The sequence below is a fragment of the Vanessa cardui genome, chromosome 29, assembly GCF_905220365.1.
Source record: "Vanessa cardui chromosome 29, ilVanCard2.1, whole genome shotgun sequence".
Taxonomy (NCBI): domain Eukaryota; kingdom Metazoa; phylum Arthropoda; class Insecta; order Lepidoptera; family Nymphalidae; genus Vanessa; species Vanessa cardui.
Genome location: NC_061151.1, coordinates 72,740 through 91,062, shown reverse-complemented (window position 1 = coordinate 91,062; position 18,323 = coordinate 72,740). Strand labels below are relative to the sequence as shown.

The 18,323-nt window shown below is 35.9% G+C and overlaps 1 protein-coding gene and 1 non-coding gene across 2 annotated transcripts in view; one reads left to right on the top strand and one right to left on the bottom strand.

The window, feature by feature from the left end:
• The window catches only part of LOC124541836 (fatty acyl-CoA reductase wat-like), a 49,071-nt gene that overhangs the window by 26,279 nt on the left and 4,469 nt on the right, over positions 1–18,323 (top strand). The window contains exons 4-8 of the mRNA XM_047119744.1: positions 12,894–13,009; positions 14,046–14,168; positions 15,209–15,393; positions 17,162–17,245; positions 17,850–18,091. Of these exons, the coding sequence (XP_046975700.1) occupies positions 12,894–13,009; positions 14,046–14,168; positions 15,209–15,393; positions 17,162–17,245; positions 17,850–18,091 (750 nt within the window). The remainder of the gene's footprint in view (positions 1–12,893; positions 13,010–14,045; positions 14,169–15,208; positions 15,394–17,161; positions 17,246–17,849; positions 18,092–18,323) is intronic.
• Positions 4,214–4,286, bottom strand: Trnav-uac. The gene has a single exon. It is a non-coding gene; the product is annotated as a tRNA-Val (tRNA).

Here is an 18,323-nt window from a genome sequence, read left to right as displayed (position 1 = left end):
CTATCGATAGTTCTGTTGTTGATGATGATGATGATGATGATGATGAGATGTTCTTCAACACAGATGTATAATATAAATTTCCCGCCATGTCGAGTATCTAGCAATATTTATGTCGCCAGATAAAAAAATGTTATAAAACTCGTTGATACACAGACTATAATAATGCTATAATAATGTAGTATTACATTAAAATGGAATCTTATAAACGTAAAATTAATATAATTTTGTAAGTTACATGCAACTACCCATAGTTTATATTACAAAACAGTTATTAATTTTTTATTCATTTACCGAGTTTTTGCGCAATTTGTAAAACACTACAGCAAATGCGAACTTTAGAAAAAAAATTGTTTATATAGTTGTTAGAAAATCTGGTTTCGATGTGACGACAAATATAAACAATATAACTGCGTCATTATTTTTTCTATCGTAACGAATCTAATGGCAAGAAGCGCAGATAAACAGGCTTTAGCTTGATCTGTCATGTTATTGGCCGATGTCTACAGTAATCAGTGATGTACATTATCGAATAAAATTTTTACCGATTTAAATGGCAAATTTGTTTCCGAAGTAGTTAAATTCACACCTATTTTGTTTTTTTTTTTATTTTCCCTTATTCCAACGATTTATTTTTGAATTTATAAAGTTTATGCGTTTATTTAATTTTATAACTTTATGTAAAGTCAAAATTAAAATTTACTTTATAAAAGCGGTCTCTCATTAGCACTTTTGAATTAGTAATTTTTGAAAATTGTATCAAATGTAAAGCTACCACCGATTCGGAAAAGAAATGACCAGAAAACAATTTAAATGTAATATTAAATAATATTCACGGCCTCGAATGCAGACCACGCTTAGGCAAGCGCAGTGCAGGATGACGTGTGGACGGACTATGGGGGATACATTCTCCAGTAACGTAGGGCCAAAGGCTGAAAAAAGCTAAAAAAAATCTATTTATGTATATCCCGTAAGAACATTATCTATAATAAATATTTAATATTATAAATGTGAAAGTAACTCTGTATGTCAGTCTGTCTGGCGTTTACGACCAATCCGCTGAACCTGAACAAGTAAACATTTTGCCTAACATGACAACCAGCATCCTAAAACGCGAGCGAAGCCGCGGGCGACTACTAGTAATTATTATATATGATTCATGAAAATGTGTAACAGCTGAGATTTTAGTGGATATTTTTTTTATTCTTTATTGCACAAATAAATCATGTACGAAGGGCGGACTTAACGATATAACAGCAATTCTGCCCCATATCGCACTGTGAGCAGTTTACGAGTTCATCGCTACATAGTATATAAAATTTTAACAAAAAGAAAAACCGACTTCAAACAAAACACTATTTTAAAACAAATGAATATGCACTAAAAAGTAATATAGAGTCCTCCTAGGTAAAATGAAATGAAAAATATTAGACTACTTAAAAGTCGATTCACGATTATATAACGTAAACTAATAATAATAATAACTTTTTGTTAAAATTTTTATTTATTCTATTAAGGAGAAGGTTTAATTAATTAATTAATTCACCACGCTGCACCACTACGGGATGGTGGATATACATGTGTCAAATTTTATTCGGCATATTCAGGTTTCTTCACGATGTTTTTCTTCACCACCGAGCACGAAATGTATTAAAACATCAATTAATTTAGCACTAGAAGATTCAGCGGTACTAACCAGGGGTTGAATCCGTGACCTTCGGTTTAGATCGCCGTGTTCACACCACTAGACCATTTCGGCTATAAGTAGTAAAATAGAGCCTTGTTAGCCGTAATAATTTTCCTTTAAAATTTTGATGAAACGCGGATAAACACACTAACAGAGAGACATGGTGAAATCACATGGGTATATCAGTTTTGACCCTACCCTAAAAGTGTGCATAAAATTCGAATGTGCATAGTATTCCAAATCATGTTCACTGTCGGTATACTACGTTAGCAACATACCATAGTTATTTAAACTTCCATATATATTTCTATTTCTAGAAATATTTACAATATAATTGTAGCATCATAAACTCACAAGGTTACTTAAACTTAACAGTATAAATAATAACAATGAATATTTTAGCATCACAGTTAATTATTATCAATTAAAACATTGTTACCTAAAAAGTTTTCAAAAAAGGCCCCTAATTTCAAGTTAACCATGACTAGTCTGATTTAACGAAATTTACCTCGAAAATTTGATTTTATTGTTAGGAAATGAAAAACAAACATACAATATACATGATTTTTTCCCTTTATTTCTATGTGGGGAATTGGGACATTTCTTTTCCCCAATTTGGGGAATTTCGCTTAGATTTTTGGGGAATTAGGTGAATAGGCATTGGCAGCCCTGTTCAGGTGTCAACTTGTCAAGTGTCAACAGTATGGAATTGATAAACAAATATACCCGGTATTAACATGTAACTTGGATAAAGAATAAAAATATTGTAATTGCTACGGGTACACTAATAATTAAAAGAAAAGAAAATATAGTAACACAATTACCCACAAGAAATGACCACTGTGGGACAATATAAACATCATTGTGATGGTAAAAAACAATTGAGTGTAAGTGAACTGTAACTTAACATAAACATTGTGTTTATTTTAAATAAATTTCATACATATGCATATTAATTGCAAATAATACGAAATATTATCGAAAGAATAGAGAGACTTCAATGTGTACTATGGGGTGATTATAAATAAAATAAATGAAAGTAAAACCAAAACAAGATATTGAATACATAGGATAACAACATTCTATTGCTTCTTATTCTTCTAATCTAGTCGCGTAAGTGGCCTTTTGCTGGCGTCAGGAAGAGCTGCAGGGTGACTCGGCTGCACAGAGCTGGCAGGCTTGTCAACGGACTGTGTTGAAGGCGATGAACTGGGGAACATCTTCAGACATTCATCGAAATCTTCCTGAGTTGTGACACGCCTGCGTTCGTTATTTGGCAATTTGATATATATGTTTCCATTAAGGGTCCAGGTGTTAGTTATGCCAAATCTTTTTCTTGCTTTTGTGAAGAGAGATTGACGAACCTTAGTCAAGATTTCACTCAGCACAACTGGAGACGATTTCAATTTATTTTTATTACTCCAAATGAGACTTTTGACTTTTAAGTCATTAAATCAAACAACAATGGGTCGAGGAGCCTTCTCAGACTTACTTCCTATACAATGGCAGTACTGGATCACACCTGGCTGAATATCAGGGATAACCATCAACACTTGAATTGTTCCAAGGACAGTTGAAACCAAGTTCTCACCTTCAGCCTCCTGAATACCACCGAACAGCAGAGCATTTCTTCTAGAAGTGTTGTCGATATCATCAATTTGTGAAGATAAATTAGTGACAAGTGTCCTTAGGAGGTCCAAGATGTTCCACACTGAGGCCTTAAACTCTTTAAACTCACTTGCAAGTTTATCAAGACTATTCCTGTTACCTTCAGTGCTACTTGTGGATTTCAGTTGTTTTTCGAATTCTGCCATATATAGTATATCTACCACTCTTGCCATTGTATTTAAGTATAATATATTGTATTTAAATATAATATAAATAATATTTTACTTGTGATGTGACAAAAAAACTCCTTGAGAGAGTTTGTAGAGCCAATGGGTAAGTGCAATTAATATGCGATTAAAGACATAAGAACCACAATAACTTATGTAAAGTAGCCTATATATGTCACTTATGTAAAATATTACTTTATTAAACTGTTAAAATAGATTTTAAACAAAAAATAAAGAAAATTTTGGAGAGTGATTTTTTAACAGTGTGCATTTTTGACACCTCATTTGATCATTCAACCGATGTTTGCTTTAGTATAGCATTCAAAATTGCTAAAGTCGGAATATTGTGAGATAAAATACTCGTGGACTGAACGCTAAAGGATTAATGGTATATGATATATAAGAGCAACGCTATGAATGCTATAGACCTTTGACCTTCAAATTGTTTAGAATACTAGTAACTAATATTGGTGGTGTTTTTGATATTATGCATTTGTACCAATGGTAAGAAGAACTACCCCGACTATCAGCTGTATGCGAATTACTATAATCTATCGCTTGAGGCTGGGTCGTTATGTGTATTTTTTTTATTTCGAAAATGTAAACCATGTAATTCATATTATATTATCATATATTGAGCTGTAGGAAATTACTAAAATAATAATAATATTATTAAAAAAAAAATTCAAAAGTGTGATTCCGGCCAGGATCGAACTGGCGGCCTTCTGCGTGTAAAGCAGATGTGATAACCACTACACCACGGAACCCGTTGACAATTTGTGTGAAATACTTATCAACATAACTCTACTATCAATATAAAGAATATATTTTTGTCTTGCTATATTAGCGTCAATAAATCAATATATTTATGTGTTATATTATGTTCGCACTTTGCTGACCTGGATTTTTTAATAAAATCGACACTTATACCCAATATATTGTTAGAAATATTTCTTTATGCTAATACATTTATATTATAATTATATATTTAATTAACTCATATTTTTTTAGTGTATCCGTTTTCGTAAAAGTGTAATCGATTTTAGAACGTCATTGGTATGGCTGTATAAAATAATACAAGATGTTTTCCCGCGAAAACGGATTATTAAAAAAACAAGAGAAAGTCGCGCATGGAACGACATTTAAAAAATTATTGTAAAAGATTCGATTTGTAAACTTCAGGGTAATAATATAAAAATAAAACCAACAATAAATAAATATTATACTTTCTACTGGTGTATTTAATAATATTCACTTTTTACAGTATAGCGTAATTGTAGATAACATTTGTTATGCTTTCAATCGTTTTATATGTGTAGTTTATATATGTATACTAATCAATATATGTCGGCTAATGGCCCACAGTCTGGTTAGAGACAAACTGCATAGATATAAAAAATAAAATGTACCATAACGGATAGCTTAGAAGATTCGTTAATTATTCTGAAAGCAAAAAATATGCAATGATATATATTGTTGGAATAAACAAGCAACATCTGCGTCAATCACACAACTTCCCTTTAAAAAAAAAAAATAAACAAAGGCGGGAGATTCGTAGTTGACACATTGAGATCGCGAATATAATTATTACGATATGCTAATTGTCAATATAAGTTGTAATTTGAGTTTACCAATTTGTGGTTTTTCGCTTGCGTTAGCGTTGGTTAACACACGTGTTCAGAGATTCTGAGTGTTTACGTTTAGTTTTGTAGTATATTTTATTGTTAATAGTGCTTTAGTTGGTAGTTGGGTTAAGTGGTGTTACTAATATTTTTAAATCTTGTAAGTATTTATAGTATATTAATAATTTTTAGCTTGTAAGTTTTATAATGGAGGTTGATCCTCCGCCTGAACCCCCGGATCCGGGTGGCTCATTACAAACAAATACTGATACGCCTTGTCCTACCTCTACTCCTGTTTCTCGAAAACGCCAAGTTGACGAATCAATTAATTCCGATACTAATCCTAAAAAAACAATAATTCATCCAAATTCGGCAAATCCCTCTATTCAAACAATTTACACTCACCCATCCTTCTCTGAAGGCCCTAAAATATATTCTGACGATGACAAAGGTCCTTTCATCGTTCAAGTGTCCCGGGAAGTGTCTGACCCAGCCTCAGGAACTACTATCCGAGCAATTAAATTTGGACAATTTCTGCACACCCATAAAATTCAAGGAATTATTAATGATGGTGTTAAAAATATAGGTCGAAACAAAATTTCTGTTGAATTTTCATCAGCTAAAGCAGCAAACTCATTTCTGGCAAATCCTATCGTTGAAATGTGCAAGTATAAAGCAACTGTACCGACTTTCAATGTAACCAGAATGGGTTTAATTAAGGGTATCCCCGTGGACTGGACGATGGAAGAACTTGCTATGTCACTTGAACTTCCCACTGGATGTGGTGAAGTAATGAAAATAAGAAGACTAAGTAGAAAGACAATTAATGACAGTGTAACAACATGGGTTCCTACCCAATCTGTTGTTATTACTTTTAGAGGGCAAATACTTCCTTCAAAAGTTTTTTCCTACCATACATCCCTTCCAGTAGAGACTTACAAACTTCCGACCATCCAATGCCTTAATTGCTGTCGTTATGGTCATATTAAAACACAGTGCAGATCTCAACCTAGGTGTTATAAGTGTGCCAAATCCCACACAGGTGAGTCTTGTAGTGTAAGTAAGGATAACGCCACTTGCTTACACTGCTCTGGTATCCATTATACAACAGACAAGGACTGTCCTGAGTTTTCCCGTCAACAGTCAATTAAAATAGTTATGTCTCAGGATAACATATCTTATATTGAAGCATCCTCTCGGTTCCCTCCTGTTCGTAGATCCTATGCAGAGATTGCAAAGGAGATGTTTACCCCTCCCTCATATTCTCCAAATATCCAAAATCAACCTATCCCTTCAACTAATAGGTCCTATCGGAAGACTGTTATCAGTACTCCTCGCCCAAGATCACCTCTTGGTAAGGGGTATGATAAGCAGGCCCACCAGTCGATCATTAGTAATTGTCCCTCTTCTGCTCCTAACGGTTGTGCTCTCAACCAAAACACTCCTAATCCTCTTAATAGCAATCCTAACTTCTTAGAAATGCTAACAAAAATACTTCTTAGTATTATTTCAACATGTAACGACATCCCCTTACCGTCCAACGTTGCTCAAGACTTATGTCAATTATTCTCCATCCTTCACAATGGCCCTAATAATCAGCTTCCTTCAATGGAACTGCAAGAGCGTCCGTCCTAAAAAACATGAACTCCTCTCACTGATTAACCTCCATAAACCTATCATTATTGCCGTCTCTGAAACATGGTTGATCCCTGGATCCCGATTCCGGGTCCCAGGCTTCTCCTGTTTGAGGGATGACAGAAATGATGGTTATGCAGGGAGTGCCATTTTTATACGGCACTCCCTCCCCTTTTCCCAAATTCCCTTATCCCTTCCCAACCAGCATATTAATGCTGTTGCTGTCCGAGCCCTGAACATCTCTTTTCTTTCCCTGTACATTCCTCATCCTAATCCAGCTTTAATTCCTGATATTTCTGCCATCATTTCCTGTCTTCCTAGTCCTATCCTTGTAATGGGTGATTTCAACGCCCATCACACCTCCTGGGGTTCACATTTCTGTGACCCATTTGCTCTCTTGTTGATGGACATATTTGATGATGCAAACCTTTGCATCCTCAATAATGGCTCACCAACTCGTAGAGTATACCCTAACCAAAACCCAAAATCCGCTGTAGACTTATCCTTATCCTCTCCAGTCCTCGCTTCTCAAATATCCTGGAATGTCCTCTCTTCCTCTTTTGGTAGTGACCACTTTCCTATTGTCCTTTCTTTAAATCACCGATCCATTCCCCATATAAATCCAAACCCCTTATTAAAATATAAGTTAAAAAATGTTAACTGGTCTGCATATGCTGAGTCTGTTGATACCATGATCGACAACCTCTTTGTTTCACAAGACTATGGAGATGTAATTGTTTGCTATGATCTTTTCCTTAATGGCATTTTAACTGCAGCTGATCTTCATTTCCCTAAAAAGCGTATCTCAAAAACTCATTTGCTTTCCACCCCTTGGTGGGATGAGGAATGCAAGCGATTATCTGAACAGAGGCTAGAGGCTGAAGTTTCATACACATTGTGTATGTCAACGGATAATTTTAGTAGGTATCAGAGAATCGACGCAAAATTTAAACAGCTTATTTCTAAAAAGAAGAAAGTCAGTTGGATTCATTTTTGTGAATCCCTGAGTCCTCGTTCCTCTTCCTCTGCAGTTTGGTCCCAACTAAAAAAATTTCGCCGTTGCCTTAACTCTGTCAATCCTTCCTCAAATACTCCTTCTGAGTGGCTTAACAATTTCGCTGACAAGCTTGCCCCCCCATTTGTCCCTTATGAGGACAGTTTTCTAAATTCTACGCCTGCATCTACTTTGGATGAAATGGATGCCCCCTTTTCTTTTTCTGAACTTAATTGTGCTTTAAATGGTTTATCTGATTCTACTCCTGGGGAAGATGGCGTTCCTTACTCTTTTATCTCTAAATTAAACGATAAAGCGAAAACTTGTTTTTTAAATATAATTAACTCGGTTTTTATCAAAGGAATCGTCCCGCAATCTTGGAAGTCACAAATTGTTGTCCCGATTCTTAAACCGGGTAAGAACCCTTCAGATTGCAACTCATATAGACCGATAGCTTTATCGTCAACCCTGGCAAAGATCACTGAACATCTTTTGAAGAACCGCTTGGAATGGTTAATGGAAAGCAGAAATATACTTGCTCCCTCTCAATTTGGCTTTCGGAAGGGGTTGAGCACCATTGACAGTCTAAGCATACTTACAACAGACATTCGAATTGCCTTTGCTAAAGGAGAGTACCTTGTGGGAATCTTTCTTGATATATCTTCTGCATATGACAATGTCCTTCTTCCGTTACACAGGCAGAAAATGCAACAGCTGAGTATTCCACCGAGGATTGTGCATCTCATATGTAATCTGTTAACTTGCAGATCCATAACGGTAAGACACCAACATCACTCTCTTCCCCCCAGACTTGTCTGGAAAGGTCTCCCTCAAGGCTCAGTACTCAGTCCTCTGCTTTATAGCATATACACCCATGACCTCGATTTGTCTGTTAACAATTTTTGCAACATACTCCAGTACGCTGATGACACTGTTTTGTATTTTAGATCTAGCTCCATTGAAAATTTAACGTTTCGATTAAACTCTGCTTTGCATTACCTACACCAGTGGCTCTGTGACCATGGCTTATCGCTGTCGTTGGCCAAAAGTCAAGCAGTGATATTTACTAAAAAGAGACATATACCTTCTATTAATTTGTTTTATGAGGGTCAACGTATCAATTTTGTAGACAAAACAAAATTTCTTGGTATTATTCTCGATCAACGACTGAACGGAATTTCACACTCTGACCATTTAACCAAGAAATGTGAAAAATCAATTAATGCCCTTAGAGCAGTATCTGGAGTTTGGTGGGGAGCTCACCCTTATACATTGAAGTTGATCTATAACGCAATAGTTCGTAGTCATTTGGACTATGGACTGTTTGTTCTAGATCCCTTCAATAAATCTGCTTCAGAAAAATTAAACAAAATTCAGTACAAATGTTTGCGCATAATCTTGGGTGCGATGAAATCCACCCCTACTAATGCTCTACAGGTTGAGTGCGTTGACCCTCCTCTACATATAAGGAGGCAATATTTATGTGACCGCTTTGTCATCAAATTGTTACAGTTATCTTCCCATCCTCTATTGCCTCGATTAAACAAATTATCCCACCTTTACAACCCAGACAGTTCGAAATCCTCGTTCCTATTAAACAGTTTTCTCAAGTACACCAACCTCCCCCATACCCTTTCCACTTTTCCTTCTAATCCCCTTTTTTCCACCTCATTTAATGCTCTTTTATATAATCCTCTTATTATCACAAATCTCGGTCTTATAAAAGGTTCTTCTGATACTGCTATCCAATTTCAAAGAATCTTTCATCAAAATTGGCCAAATCACCTCGCTATATATACTGATGCCTCTAAACTCTCACCCAACAGATGCGTTGGCGCAGCTTGTTGGATACCAAAATATAAAATAGCACTCCTTTTTAAATGCCCCCCAGAAACTTCTGTATTTTCAGGTGAAGCCATTGCTTTACTGGAAGCTATTAAGTATGCCCAATCGCACAACATACCTCAGTCTATTATTTTATCTGACTCTTTAAGCTGTCTGTTGGCCATTAAGGAAAATCCTTTTCGTAGCAAATTAAGACTTTCTATCGTTTTTAAGATCAGAGAGGCCCTGTTGTCCTGTCATCAACAGGGTCTACAAGTTTTGCTCGTCTGGATTCCAAGTCATTCCGGTATTATTGGAAACGAGATGGCTGACTCATATGCAAAGACTGCTATTCAATCTAGCTCATCTGAGCATTTTGTCAATTCCGCTAGAGACTTGCTCACTCTTGCGAAGGTTCAAATGGTTAAATCCTGGAGCTCTTTTTGGATTTCATCAAAATCGGTTAAGGGTAAGTATTACTCGGCGTTACAACCTGAAATTCCGAGGCGTCCTTGGTTTTCGTTTCTCAGGCACGCTGATCGTTGGGTCATTTCCACTATCTGTCGATTACGCCTCGGCCATTCCTGTACACCTATCCACCTAGCTAAGATAAGAGTTCGAGATCACTCGCTGTGTGAATGTGGCCTAGACGAAGGCTCCGCAACCCATATCCTGTTCCTTTGTCCTAAACTTCTTCATCCCATTTATGATGTTCTCCCTCCTAAAGTCCCTCGCCCTATAAATGTTGAATGTTTGTTGACGTTTGTGTTTAGTCCATTTTGTACTTTTCTATGTAAATATATTAAATGCAATAAAATTAAGTTGTAAATAGTCCAATTGAGTGTGATATTTAAGTATATTATTTAGTTTAGAGTACTAACAATTATTTTTACTGTACCTTTTCATTAACCCTTAATGTTTGTGTTGTTCTAGGTTAAGGATTAACAAGGAAATTACTACGACTATGCTAATCTTCAAAATTTAATTGAGTTTGTTTCCTCAACTGTACCAATCAATCTCTTTCGTGTCTTCTCCATCCTACGTGACATTGGCGAAATAATCTGTGCCTTGTCGGCACAACTAAAAGCCATTAAACCAAGAATTGAATAATTATTACGGTGTAATGTGATTATTGATGGTTATTTGTGTTGTAGACTAAATGTTTTTCTATTGTGGTAGATTGATTGTTATTTTAAATTAAAGAGAATTGTTTTAGGGGTTAACCTATTTCCTACTTCTGGTTCTAAAAATATATATATAAATATAATTATAATAAAGACAACTATAATGTAAATAAAACGGTATGTATGTAAATATACGGGTTCGTACTGCAAATCATAGAGAGAATCGGTAAGAAACTCAGTAGTTACTGTTTTCCAAAAAATCATAGGAATGTTAAAAAAAACCAATTAAAGTAACAATCGGACGGAATAAATAAATAATTCCATGGTTTTGTTACCGGTATCATTTTAGTGATTAATATATTTTATTAATTATTTTCTTGGTGGTAGGGCTTTGTGCAAGCCCGTCTGGGTAGGTACCACCCACTCATCAGTTATTCTACCGCCAAACAACAGTACTCAGTACTGTTGTGTTCTGGTTTGAAGGGCGAGTTAGCCAGTGTAACAACAGGCACTAAGGACATAATATCTTAGTTCCCAAGGTTGGTGGCGCATTGACGATGTAAGGAATACTTAATATTTCTTACAGCGTCATTGTCTATGGGTAATGGTGACCACTTACCATCAGGTGGCCCATATGCTCGTCCGTCAACCTATACCATAAAAAAAGTAACACGATAGCAGCCATGATACATAAGTTTTGTTTCTATATATATATATATATATATATATATATATATATATATATTTGCCTTTTTCCGGCATGCTTAACAACTGTCGTTCTATTTCGTCTTATGTGCATAAACAAAACTTTAACAAATTATATGCCCAAACCTTCCTTATGAATCCCACAGTCTATTAGTGAACCAAAAGCCGTTCAGTAGTTTTGGAGCTTATCGCGAACATACAGGCAGACAGACACGGCTGGGAGACTATGTTAGTTTGTAGTGATGATTTGATTTGAAAGTGCACACGAAACTACTTATCTTACTTGGCCTCGCTTGAAATAAAATAAATGTTATTTTAATTAATGTAAATAATATCAATGCTTAAATAAATCTTTAGGAAGTCAACATATTACTAGAGCAGGGTTCTATCATCCGAATGTCGATTCTACTTTTAAGTTCTTACAAGAAACAAGTCAGTTGCTACTTTTGTAGAAGAAACACATTAATCAGAAATCAAAATCAAAATAAACTTTATTCAAGTAGGCTTTAACAAGCACTCTTGAATCGTCATTTTACAATTAAGTTAAGCTACCTACTATGTGGAACATAACGATTGCAAAATATATAAAAAACATTTTAATTTAGAGCTTAACTAAGCTCATTAAATGTGAAAAAAATTGTATTACACGACCACGTGGATTGGTAGCAAGATTGCTAACATCATTTCCCCGTTGAATCATTAATGTTTCAGTATAAGTTTTGTCAATATCCAAACTTCGCAACGAATGTTTTTTTATAATATATTTACAACAATATTATGTATATTCACAGTAACATTGATCACTTTGATAAAATCAGTGATAATCAATGTATATGCACTAGGAGTAAGGATAAACTTATAACGCCAAGTTTCCGACTCCGCAAAGTCAATAAATCCTTCTTGGGGCAAGGTATCCGTTTCTATAATAAAAATCCGCAGACATTTTTAACTTTGCCGTTTAGTAAATTCAAATGTTAAAAAAGAGTAACTACTGAGTTTCTTGTCGGTTCTAATCTACTTTCCGAACCGGCGGTAGCTTCACTTAATTGTAAATTGACGATTCAAAAGTGCTTATAAAAGCCTACTTGAATAAAGTTTATTTTGATTTTGAATGAGAATTTCTTGACGGAAAAACTTATCAATCAATATAGCGAGCCAATAAAACCACAAAGCAGCTGAACTTTGTAAAGTAGGGCAAAGTTTCAAGTTTAACGCTTAATTGGAGACGAGAATAGGGTAACTAAAATATCTTACAAGCATATGGGTAATGTTGTCTTAAATTTTCGCGATTATTACACATTTAAATAAAACTAGTTATAACGGATTTGAATCGCGTATATTAATTATTTTTGACATCCCGACGTTTCGAGCACTTTACAGCGTTCGTGGTCACGGGTAGACTACCCGTTATAAGTAGTTTTATTTAAAAGCATATGGGTAGTATATTGATAAAATGTGTCGTTGTTTTAGTTTTGATTGAGAAATTGTTGCGTTCGTGCGGCGAATTGGACACCATCTACGTTCTGGTGCGACCGAAGAAAGGCAAAGACCCGACTTCTAGGATAAGAGACATGTTGGATGACTTCGTACGTAGTACACGAACAGCGACTACGATCCTAACCAGTGTTATAAGTCAATACACGAACTCACTTTGGCTTATTGCCTTTTTTATGCTATAGGTCACCTGATGGTAAGTGGTCACCATCGCCCATAGACAATGACGCTGTAAGAAATATTAACTGTTCCTTACGTCGTCAATGCGCCACCAACCTTTGGAACTAAGATGTTATGTCCCTTGTGCCTAGGGTTGCCAGGTACTCAGACGCAAAAGCCGGACAGACTTGTGAGTTTCTCCTGACATTTGGGTAAAAAATCCGGACATCTTGTTTTTTTGTCCATTTTTTTTTATAAAAAGTGTAAAACTAATTTTTTTTTGTCCTAACATTCGGTCGAAAAATCCGGTCGCTTCACATTTTTGAAAAATTTTGGTGTTACTTAAAAAAAATGGAAATCCGGGATTTTCTGATTGCATTTTAATAAAACAAAAGCAAAATCAAGCTAATATTTCTTTATTATAAATCAGTCTCTAACTCTCTTAATCATCAGTCTTTATATTATAACAAAACAAAAATTATTTAATTATGAAATTGAAAAATCCTACCTAAATCCTAACAGGCCGGATGCCGCTTATTTTGGCCGGACAAGCACTCAAAAATCCTACGTATGTCCTGCTTTATCCTAACACCTGGCAACCCTACTTGTGCCTGTAGTTACACTGGCATTGAAAATAAAAATGAAAATATATTTATTTGTCTGAAAACTTATCACTATTACAATAATTGTTGGAACCTTCTTTTAAGTATTACAATACCCGTGCCAGAATGTTGGCATTATAACGTCAATTCCAAAAAAATCAGTAAATCAGTAAATCTTGACGCTTTCGCGATACGAACAAGAGCAATGAATGCAAAAGATTGTGGTTTTTAAATATATTTCCTGATTGTAACAGCAAAGTTCATAACTCTCAAAGTTTAGACATTAAAGTCCACGTTTAAAAAAATTAATATAAGTTAATCTTTCAGATAAAGTCCGTATCTAAAGAATTTAATACTTAACTTTCAGATATTCCAAAGGGCTCTCGAAGCAAATCCTAAGGGTATCTATAAAGTGATACCGATTGTGGGAGACATGGAGCTGCCCGGTATGGGAATCAGTGACGATGATAGGAAACTGCTTATTTCGAGGGTAAGAGCAAAAACTGCTACTTTATTTATTTATGTACCAACAGACTATACAGAAAATTATATAAATGAAAAATGTGTACAAAGGGATAACTTATCTCTAACAAGAGATCTCTTCCAGAAACACTGAATCTATACTCTAGCCAAATTCGATGTGGAATGTTTAATAACAAAGCGTTGCTTAGCAACCAACGTAAGGCAGATGCTCAAAACATTATTAGAAATATGTAAAACAATTATTTTTGACATTAATAAAAAAAATAATTAAGAAACAAAAAATATTAATTAGTAACTAAAATAAAAAAGAACAAGATTGACCTTAAAATGTAATCTTAACTTATATGTTTTAAATCGACAAGAACCTACGTATTTACAACTTCACCAGAGATATTATGAGGATGTTTATCTTTAAAAAGTATAAAATAAAAAATTTAATTAAAAATTTCAGAAACCCCCGCCACAAAAAACATAAGCTACCTTTAAAAAGTAAAAAATAATAAAAGAAAATTAATCCTAAAGTACCTATCTGTATAAGTATGTATTAATATTAAAAAAAACCTTCGCGTTGGGGGACCGCTCCTAATTAATTAGTGTCACTTGCTTACCTATCTCATCTTTTATCTAACACTTATTATTATTTTGTACAATAGCGCTCGGTCCCCCAACGCGAAATTTTTTTTTTAATATTAATACATACTTGTTTTAGACTGCTGAGATAAGGCCTCCTCTTCCATTAAGGAGAGGGTTTGGAACATATTCCACCACGCTATCCCAATGCGGGTTGGTGGAATGCACATGTTGCAGAATTTCTATGAAATTTGTTACATGCAGGTTTCCTCACGATGTTTTCCTTCACCGCCGAGCACGAGATGAATTATAAAGACAAATTAAGCACATGAATCAGCGGTGCTTGCCTGGGTTTGAACCCGCAATCATCGGTTAAGATGCACGCGTTCTAACCATCTCGACTATCTAAAGTAAATAAAGAGATTGCTAAATAGCAATAATAGTTTAAAAATAAATAAATTTCTTACGTTTTTCCAGGTAACAATAATCATAAATTCAGCGGCGACTGTGAAGTTTGATGAGAAGCTGTCTATAGCGACGGCGATCAACGTGAAGGGCACTGTGGAGGTGATCAGACTGGCCAAGGAGTGCAGGAACCTCAAGGCCATAACCCACGTGTCCACGGCATACTCCAACACACACCTCGAGTACATTGAAGAGAAGTAAGAGCATTTCTCTCTGCTGTCAAGAAACATTTCCCAGAAATAAAAAGTAATGTAAAGTAACAGCCTGTAAATTTCCCACTGCTGGGCTAAAGGCCTCCTCTCCCTTTTTGAGGAGAGGGCTTGGAACATATTCCACCACGCTGTTCCAATGCGGGTTGGTGGAATACACATGTGGCAGAATTTCTATGAAATTTGTCACATGCAGGTTTCCTCACGATGTTTTCCTTCACTGCTGAGCACGAGATGAATTATAAAGACAAATTAAGCACATGAAACAGCGGTGCTTGCCTGGGTTTGAACCCGCAATCATCGGTTAAGATGCACGCGTTCTAACCACTGAGCCATCTCGGCTCCAGAAATGTAACTCTGTAATATATAAATATTTCTTTATATGTATTTATCGATTATATTATAGTAAGACACAACTTAGATGTCGCATCGGTAAAATTCGTAAAACCGATCACATCCGAATCGAGTACGCTATCCCAAATTATCAATATTTATTTCTCATGCTAATATTATCATTGCACAAACGTAATAACTTGTAATATCATATGACCGAATATGTTCGTCAATATGACGCGTCGATTTACATGCACTTGCTTTCTCTGACGCGTGAATCTATAGCGACGAATAGCGTCGAATGGCGCGATAGGGAGCTATTTCTATTGGTTGTGTAAATCGGCAGTAATCGGTTTTATTTTCATTCCATTGCAATTTCCGATGCTACATCTAAGTTGTGTCGTACTATATTTACATATTTATTGATTATATATGTATGTTTGCCTGTGTCTATGTATCTATTTATTTTTGTATATATATTGAATATTCCATTTAAAGAAATTGTACACCTATGCCGTTAATAGACCATTTCCTGCCCCAAGGTTGCCTGCAAGAGATCGCTCTTCAGCGATAAGCCATTTGTGCCATGCTTTATATTGTTATATTTATTTCCTGCGTGTTATAGTTATCTTGGTGTACAATAAAGAATATATTATTGTTATTCTTTACTTTGTACCTAGCTAGGTGGCTTTTATGCTGGACACCTAGATGAGGCACCGGCAATAATAGCCCTTCAAAGGGCGCGCTGGGCAGGTTTCCTCTCTGTAATAAAACGTGAAACGTCAACAAATTCTACAGCCAAAAATGGATTCTTTGTATTGATGTGGTGTGGGGTCACTGACCAAGGTTGACGGTAAATTTGAGGTACAACGGATGGTTTTTACTTGATAAGAAACTTGGTGGTAGGGCTTTGTGCAAGCCCATCTGGGTAGGTACCACCCACTCAACAGTTATTCTACCGCCAAACAACAGTACTCAGTATTGTTGTGTTCCGGTTTGAAGGGTGAGTCAGTGTGACTACAGGCACAAGGGACATAACATCTTAGTTCCCAAGGTTGGTGGCGCATTGACGATGTAAGGAATAGTTAATATTTCTTACAGCGTCATTGTCTATGGGTGATGGTGACTTACCATCAGGTGGCCCATATGCTCGTCCGCCAAGCTATACCATAAAAAAGGCGGCTTTTGCTTTTATGATGGACACCTAGATGAGGTACCGGCAATAATAGCCCTTAAAAGGGCGTGCTGGGCAGGTTTCCTCTCTGCAATAAAACGTGAAACGTCAACAAATTCTACCCTCAAAGATGGATTCTTTGTATTGCTATGGTGTGGGGTCACTGACCAAGGTTGATGGTAAATTTGAGGTACAAAGGATGGTTTTTACTTGTTAAAGTTATTAAGATAATATCGTATTCGTTTCCAGGATCTACGAGCCCCCGATGACTGTGGAGGCGCTGGAAGCGATCGCTCAACTGGACGACAATTTAATTGAGACCATTTTGCCGACGTGAGTTTCAAACAACAACAACAACAACAACAACAGCCTGTAAATTCCCACTGCTGGGCTAAAGGCCTCCTCTCACTTTGAGGAGGTTTGGAACATACCACCACGCTGTTCCAATGCGGATTGGTGGAATTTATGTTATTTATTTTAATATTTATTTGATTATATTTTACTTGTTGGTAGTGCAAGTCTGTAGTGCAAGTCTTATTACTCAAAGTTGAGTCGAGATGGCCCAGTGGTTAGAACGCGTGCATCTCAACCGATGATTGCGGGTTCAAACCCAGGCAAGCACCGCTTTATATATGTGCTTAATTTGTCTTTATAATTCATCTCGTGCTCAGCGGTGAAGGAAACCTGCATGTGACAAATTTCATAGAAATTCTGCTACATGTGTATTCCACCAACATTGGAACAGCGTTGTAGAATATGTTCCAAACCTCCTCAAAGGGAGAGGAGGCATTTAGCCCAGCATAAGAATTTACAGGCTGTTGTTGTTGACTCAAAGTTGACGCATTGACTATATGACTAGGGTTACACTGCCCATATCTACTGGCGGTGGTGACCAGGTCGATTGGTCAGTGAATACACATTTGGCCGTATGTTTCAGGCTCCTGGGCAAACGTCCGAACACGTACTGCCTCACGAAGGCGGTGGCCGAGGAAGCCGTCAGGACACACGCATCCGGCATGCCCGTGTGTATCATCCGCCCCTCTATAGGTGAGCCGTGTGTAGTTAACAATATACAACATATATTATATATATTATACATTTTCAACAGAAGCATTCATAAAAACTCATCATTGAAGCTTTCCCCATTAACAGGCTATGTGACAATGCGAAAAATTAATTGTGAATTATTGTAATCAGTGTATATTGTGAGTTTAAAAATGGTTATTTACTAACGAAAGTTGAAATTAATGCTTAATTTATTCAGAAATCAATAAATAATTATGCATTTTTTTCAAACGTTTGTCACGTGACACAAAACGCTCCTGATCGGCCGGGCTTATGATGAAGTCACTTTGTTGTAAACTTTGCTTTTCTACTATATGTACCACAGATTAAAATACAGCAAAGTGAC